This window comes from Mus pahari, chromosome 16 (genome assembly GCF_900095145.1).
Source record: "Mus pahari chromosome 16, PAHARI_EIJ_v1.1, whole genome shotgun sequence".
Classification (NCBI taxonomy): Eukaryota; Metazoa; Chordata; class Mammalia; order Rodentia; family Muridae; genus Mus; species Mus pahari.
Genome location: NC_034605.1, coordinates 60979309 through 60987491, shown reverse-complemented (window position 1 = coordinate 60987491; position 8183 = coordinate 60979309). Strand labels below are relative to the sequence as shown.

At 45.3% G+C, this 8183-nt stretch overlaps 1 protein-coding gene across 1 annotated transcript in view; it reads left to right on the top strand.

The window, feature by feature from the left end:
- The window catches only part of Kif27 (kinesin family member 27), a 71445-nt gene that overhangs the window by 54513 nt on the left and 8749 nt on the right, over positions 1-8183 (top strand). Inside the window, exon 13 of the mRNA XM_021215381.2 lies at positions 7028-7234. Within this exon, the coding sequence (XP_021071040.1) occupies positions 7028-7234 (207 nt within the window). The remainder of the gene's footprint in view (positions 1-7027; positions 7235-8183) is intronic.

Genomic DNA, 8183 nt, shown 5'->3' with positions numbered 1-8183 from the left:
GGAGGAGGAGGAGGGAGAGGAGGAGGAGGAAGAAGAAGAAGAAGAAGAAGAAGAAGAAGAAGAAGAAGAAGAAGAAGAAGAAGAAGAAGAAGAGATTCTCAAACAGATCTGCCAGTAGCAGAATTATTTTTACAGTAGTTTCTAATTTCTAAAAAGTGAGAGGCCTTAGATCATTTTAGTAGCAGTTTGCCCAACAATTCACTGAAGATGGAACACATTTCCATAATTAAAATTATATATTTGAATTCTAATATTTGTAAATTTATATTTGGATCTATTGATGGAGCACAGTAATACAAATTCAGTCTGTATACAATATACAGTGATCATCCAGGGTAATTAGCATTTCTATCTCTTCAGATACTATTGCCATACTGTAGAAACACTAGGATTTTTCTAGTTATTTTGAAATGGATAGTAAATTGCTACATGCTAGCTTCCCTTCTGTTGCTGGGATAAAACACTGTTTAAAAGCAACTCAGGGGAGGAGAAAGTTTATTTCACCTCCCAGGTCACAGTCCATTGCAGGGATTCAGGACAGGAACTCAAACAGAAAGCACAGTGGACGCTGCTTGCAGCTCACTCTGGTTGGCTCTTGCTCAGCTCGCTCGCTCACTCTCTCACAGTCCAGGGTGCCCTGTCCACAGGATGATGCTCCTCGCAGGGAGCTGGGCCCCTCTGCATCGTTGACAGTTCCCCCAGGTATGCACGCCTACAGGACAGTCTGATCTACACAGTCCCTAAACTGAGACTCCCTTCTCAGGATGAGGCTGTGTCAGATGGACAATCAAAGCAAAACCGCAACAGGCCGTCCCTTAGCAGCTTGACACAGAAGCATGCTACTGTTAACCCACGTCCCTTCATTCCTCTGTCCTCGCAATCTCATGTTAATAGAAAACACACACCAACTTTTAAAAGTTCAGTCTAAAAAGTTCCAGTGCTTTAAAAGTTCAAGGTTTCTTTTGAACGTTAAGCCTCATAGGCTGGGGCGACAAGTTGGTGGTTAGAGCATGGCTGCCTTCTACAGGCTACCCACTTCAGGTGGCTCACAGCCACTTTTAACTCCAGCTCCAGGGGAACCTGAGTCAGCCTCTGGCCTCCGTGAGCACCTGCACATGTGTGGCATACCTACACACAGACATACCTATTAACTTAAAATTAAAATACAGAAATCCAGAGTCTCTTAACTGTGGGCTCCTACAGAATAAGTTCCACACTTTCTTACCCCAGAAAGGAAACCATGGGGCATAGAAACAGTCAGCAATGTAGATCCAGACCCTGTGGTTCAGCATCTGGCCCCTAGGACACACTCACAGCCATTTTCCAGCTCAGAGCAGCTCCAACGGCCCCGTTTCTTCATCTCTGCCATTCATGCACACAGGCTGCTCTGCTCACACCTGTGACTACCCTCGACAGCCGTCCCACAGGCCTGGCATCTCTAACATTCCCACTACAACTGACGTTGCGCCTCCCCCAATGGTCAGTCTCTCCTGGTCTTTCTTCAGGGACTTTGTGTCCCTGCCACATGGCACCAGGCCTCACCCACTTTCCATGTTCCCACAGTCTTGCATTTTTGTGCTTTCAAAACCAGCACTATGTGGGAACTTTTCAGCTTGAGATGTAGTATTGCCCCCCTTTGGACCACAGCTTCTGTGTACTGACCCTATGCAAATATTTCCTTATTGCCTGAGTAGAACACATTTCATTCAGTGGTATTGATCTCGTATTAATCATAACTGATTCTCAGCCCCAATTGATAAGCATATTCTTGTTCCATAATATCCCACAATGGCCCCATCCCAAGTCTTTTTTTTTTTTTTTTTTTTTTTTTTTTTTTGGTTTTTCGAGACAGGGTTTCTCTGTGTAGCCCTGGCTGTTCTGGAACTCACTCTGTAGACCAGGCTGGCCTCGAACTCAGAAATCCGCCTGCTTCTGCCTCCCGAGTGAAGGGATTAAAGGCGTGCACCACCACGCCCGGCCCCCATCCCAAGTCTTAACAGAACCTTGACTTCCCTGTGACCCTCACATCTCAGGCCTCCACTGTCTGCATTTCTCTTGGCATTCAGACATTCCACGGAGCTTTTCCAGGCCACCATGCCAAGGCCTTTACATTCTTCTCCAGATCCCACAGTGAGGCTCGGCCCAGCATGCCGCACTTCCTGGTGCAGTGCCTGTTCTAGTCTCCTTTCTGCTGCCGTGATAATACTGTGATGGGAGCTCAGAGGGAGAGGTACATTTCTGCTTCTGGTCCCAGTCCATCCATCACTGAGGGAAGCCAGGACAGGAACTCCACAGAGACAGACATCATGGAGGAACACCACTTGTTGGCATGTTCGCCGCCTTATACTCTGCTTGCTGCTGGATTTATCCCAGAACAACAGTTAGCCGGCCTCTATCAGTCAGCAGTCAAGACAGTGCCGCACAGATCTGTCCACAGGTCAGTCTCATCTGGGGATACCCCCACCCCACCCGGAGATGCCCTCCTCAGGTGACTCTAGCTGTATCTGGTTGAAAATTAAATCTAACTGGAACCTGAGAACTGGACCCACCTACCTCACTGTTCTGGGGGCCTGTTAACCTCCTGCTTGCCTGCTTCCTGACTGCTCGCCTGCTCCTGACTTCAGGTTGGCTTGGTTAGGTTGCTCAGGTTGAAATGCTTCACATCTTTCCGTGCTACGCTCATTTCACTAACTCAATGTGCTGTTTCTGTCCGTGCTGCTGCAGATGATAGGGTGAGCACTCTTGTTTGCTAATAATTCAAAGTTGTCTGTAATAAGTAGTGTACAGGAAAATATAAGAACCTCTATTCTATCTTTTACATTTTACTTCCATCGTCTATATTTAAACATTCATTTATACAAAATATACATATAATACAGTTCTTGCTTGAAAGCTTTGTTAGTCTTTTGTTTCCCTTCTTGAATGTGTGATCTAAAACATTTAGAAACTACTGCCTTAAGCCCCGTTCTCTAGGAAGTCTATACAAAAGTCGACATCAGGACCCACCCAGACCTGCTGTCTCAGAATTTAAAAGTAATGGCGATATGCTGGGAATGTGGCCATAGCCACACATGCTGAGTAAGAGAGACCCACAGCCGTGTGCAATGCTTCATTTTATTTTGACTTTTCACTCTTTTAAAATTTGATTGTGTGGAGTGTATGTATGTACATTTTTTTGCACATGTATGCATACACATGCTCATCTGCCACAGCACATGTATGGAGGACAGTGGACAACTTGGGGGTATGTCTTCTTAGCTAGAGTTTCCACTGCTGTGAAGAGACACCATGGCCAAGGCAAGTCTTATAAAGGACAACATTTAATTGGGGCTGGCTTACATGTTCAGAGGTTCAGTCCATTATCATCATGGCCAGAAAAATGACAGCATGGAAGCAGGAGAGGTGCTGGAGAAGTAGCTGAGACTTCCACATCTGCATAGACAGGAAGCAGGAAAAGAGGGTGACTCAAAGCCCGCCCCCAGTGACTCACTTCCTCCAACAGGGCTGCTCCCCATGGGCCTGTGGGGGCCATTTTTATTCAAACCACCACATTCCACTCCTTGGCCCCCACAGGCTTGTAGCAGGATTGTAATGCAGAAAGCATTCAGTCCACCTTCAACAGTCCCCAAAGTCAATTAGTCTCAACATTTTTTAAAAATTCCAAATTCAAAATCTATTCTGAGACTCATGGCAATCTCTTAACCGTAACCTCCTGTAAAATCAAAATGAAAGGGCAGATCACATGCTTCCAACATACAACGACACAGGATATAAGCGCCATTGCAAACGGGAGGAAAGGGAACAGAGTGAGGAAACACCGATCAAAGCAAGACGGAAAACCAGCCGGGCAGACTCCAAACTGCATCTCCACGTCTGATGTCAAATCACTCCAGAGTCCAACCTCTCTGCTTTGTTGATGTTGTTGACTGTAGCACACTTCTCTCTCTTGGGCTGGTTCCACTCCCTGTTAGCAGCTCTCCTCAGCAGGTATCACGCAGCTCTAGCACTTCCAATATTTCAGGGTCTCCCAGGCAACCGAGGCCTCACCTTCACAGCTTCACACAACAGTGTGTCTGAACCTCCATGCAGGGACACCCTGACACACGCCTGACCTCAGCAACTTTCCTTTGTCACAGAGGGAGATTCCATAACACCTTTCTTGTACCCTTCCTTGTCTTTAAAATCAGAACCATGTGACCAAAGGTGCCAAGTTCTATTGCTGCTGGGGCCGGGCCATGGCCCCTCATTCAAATACATTTTAATTAGCTTTTTGGGTTTTGATGGTCTATGCTTGGCTGTCCTGGAATGCCTGTGTAGACCAGGCTGATCTCGAACTCAGAGATCTGCCACCCTCTGCCTTCAGAGTGCCGGGATTAAAGGTGTACGCCACCATGCCTGGCCCTAAGCTTTTCTTTAATTCCTTTTCACAAGTTGGCAGCTTAGCTGAGCAGGACCTTGCTCTGAGGTCACCGCTCCCTCTGTTCCACTTAGCATCAGGCTTGTCTTTAATCTGTTTACACTTCCTGGTGCCCCTTTCTCCTCAGAGAGGACATGTTGTATCTTCCCTTGCTCCCCTTGCTCCTTTTCATTACAGATCTGCATCTGTATCAGGCCACTGATAGCCACACAACACAGATTTTTTTAGACAAATGCAGAAAGCAGCCAAAGAGCAAAATATTGAAAGAACAATTTTTAGGCCATATATTAATATTCTTATCCTCTGAACCCTCTTGAGCCAGGCCCCGTAGTTCCAATCCCCTTCAGCACCAGTCTTCCACGCTCCCAGAGCTGCCCATTAAGACCTACTTAAGCGCTCACCTGATTTTCTAGTCCAGAGTCCACATTCACCCAAACAAAAGCATGGACAGGCCAATTACAACAATACCCCAGAGCCAATCAACTTCTGTCTTAGTTAGGGCTTCTGTTGCTGTAAAGAGACATTATGACCATGGCAACTTCTATAAAGGAAAGCATTTAATCGGGGGTGGCTAACAGTTCAGAGGTTTACTCTGTTATCATCATGGCAGCAAGCATGGCAGCACACAGGCAGACATAGTAGGTGCTGGAGAAGTAGCTGAGAGTTCTACATCTGCATAAGCAGGCAGCAGGAAGAGTGAGTGACACTGGGCCTGGCTTGAGCATCTGAGACTTCAAAAGCCTGTCCTGCAGTGACAAACCTCCTCTAACAAGGCCATACCCACTCCAGCAAGGTCATACCTCCTAATAGTGCCACTCTCTATGGGTCTATGGTGACCATTTTCATTCAGGCCACCACAGGGGAGACAGTTATTTACCCCTGTCTTGTGGATTCCAGGGAACAAACTTAGGTAGGCTTCACAGCAAAAAAACTTTACCCACTGAGTCATCTCACTGGAATGGGCAATGCTCAGGGCTCTATAATAATACTGCTTTGTATTTTCTTAGCCAATTCTTAACTTACATTTGAAACTGCAGAAACTAAAATTATACTTGAATTGTTCTCAGCCATGTTCTAAACTGTTCTCAGGAAACCTTTTATATTTATTTTTGATTAAAAAAATAAGCATATGAATTGAAAAGTCAGATGTAGTCTATTTATATAACTCACTTCTATGTCTTGGCTCCTTTTATTCATTCATGTAAGTACCTTTCAAGAGTATTTAAAATGGCTTTCTTCTCCTCCTCTTACAAATGTGATTATTAGGGCTGAAAGGGTGGCCTTTGTGGCTAGGGAGCTGAGTTCAGCTCCCAGCACCCATGTCTGGCCGTGCACAGGCACCTGTAACTCCAGCTCCATGACAGGCACTGTCCTCTTCTGGATTCTGCAAGGCACCTGTACTCGCACCCATAAACAATGCACAATATTTAAAATTATAAAACTTAATCTTTTGAAATATGATTGTTGTGTTTCTTTTGGGACAATTGTCATACAATCAAAGGATAGAGAAGTGGCTATTGAATGTTTTTCCCCCAGTATACTTCTAGGAGATTTTATAAGATAGCTTTCTAAAATGAGTATGCGACTTCCTGCTAGATGGAGTTATTACCTGTTTCTTGAACTGGAGAAAAGGAGGGCTGGAAGTCCTAACAACTCCTAGAAGTGGTGGGAAAAATAACAGACATATGGAAATAGTTTTGAATTTTTCATTAATTCATTCAACAAATGCTAAGTTTAAATATACAATAAACGCCCTGCTAAGCAGTGAGGAGTCAAGGCCGTCTCCATGCAGAGGCTTGCTCTACACAGGCGCAGGAGCCCAGAGCCACACCCAGATTTCTGTCTGCCCTCTTCAGCAGTCTTCAGCTAGTATAACCTCGGACAGCTCAAAGAACCTTGGTTTTCTGACACCAAGAGCATATTAGCTGATGTTATGTTGCGACCACTTGAAATAACCCTTCCTGGAGATCTCTTTTTTTGAAGGGGGTGAAACAGGGTTTCATTATGGGGCCCTTGAACTCTTGATTCTCCTTCTGTGGCCTTCTAAATACTGGAATTTGGGGCACACGCATCTGTGTCTGGCTCATTTCATAGAACTCTTAAGAAATGTTGCAGCTCCCTAAGCCCTGGCTGCTTCTGTCCCTTCTGCTGCATTGTCCCACAGACTCTGTCCTCGTCACTAGTTCTCAGTGGGCTCCAAGCGTCCCCTCCTCCTGTCCCAGCCCTGTGCTGTTTTGCTAGGTCTCTGGGGGCGGGGAGGGGGCGGTGTACAGCAGCTCTACTAGGCTTCTTCAGGACAGACTCTGTACTGCAAGCGCGCTCTAGGAGTATTGAGGGAGAGTCTATGAGCTGAGGTCGCGTCCGAATGCCTCCCTTGGATTAGTTAATCAGGGTGTGCTGAACGGCCTTGGGACGTCATGGAACTCAACTAACTTTTGCACCTTCTGTTTAGATATATATCACTATGAAGACCTGATGGCCATGTGTCATATATGCACTAACACGTGATACATCATATAGCTTAGCTAAATCTCAATACCGTGTTCTAAGCATACGGCAGAGGCCAGGTTGTATCTGTTCTTTAAGATGAATGTTTTCCATGACCTCTAGGAAGAACATCTTCTTTTCCAACTGGAAGAAGGAATAGAAGCCCTGGAAGCTGCGATTGAATTCAAGAACGAAAACATCCAGAGTCGCCAGAGCTCGCTCAAGGCGTCATTCCAGAGCCTCTCCCGGAGTGAGGCGAATGTTCTGGAAAAGCTCGTTGGCCTGAATATTGCTGAGATTCGAGCTATTCTTTTCAAATATTTCAACAAGGTATGTTTCTAAGGAACACCACTTTTCTTAGGAAGGGTCAAGGTGCCTTATTTACATTGAACTTTTAAAGGAAGTGACATTCTCAAAGATGTAGTGGCCAATTAAATATAAGCACAGCTTCCCTTTATGGACCAGAGTGTTGTGAGGAAGTTTGTGAATTAACCAAATAAGCCTTAGCGTTGAGGTGTTAAACTGAAGGCCCCTTGTAGGAGGTCCAGACGGTTTACCTGACAGCCTTCCTTTTCTTTCTTGATTCTCAATGTCAATACTATTTACGGAAAGTCCAGGGTCTGCAGCGCTGGGTTTCCTCCCTCCGTGCCTGTGAGTAGAGAATGTGTGCATTCCCCGTCCTCTCTCACCACGCTGTGGGCTAAGTGGAGACAGCGTGCCACATTGGTAGCAATGATAATATTAAGTTTTATTAGTTTGAATGTGCTTAAGTCAATCAAATTTTATTTTAAAATGGCAGTTTACTGTTAGAGGTATTTTGTAACATTGAGAACGATATTAATGTTTTCTCTAATATTTTTACACTTGAAATTTATTTTATGAAGAATAGCATTTCCCTAAAAAATATATTGAGTTAAAGAGAGTATCTGACAATTGATATAAACTAAAATAAAGACTTTTTCAAAGTCTAATTGTGTGAAATACAAAGTGAATGAGCAGCTCAGCAAAGCGGCCACAGCTGTAATCCCAGCATCAGGGAGGGCAGCAGGGGATCTGTGGGCATGAGGACAGCCCCCTCTGCAGAGTGAGTTGCAGGACGGCCAGAGGCTCAACAACAACAAAAGTGAACGAAGTATTAAGCAGTCTCCTGAGGCTGGAGTAACCTGTCGGTAGTCAGCAGCTATTACTGACAGACTGCATGTAGTCGGCAGCTACTACTGACAGACTGCATGTAGTCGGCAGCTACTACTGACAGACTGCATGTAGTCGGCAGCTACTA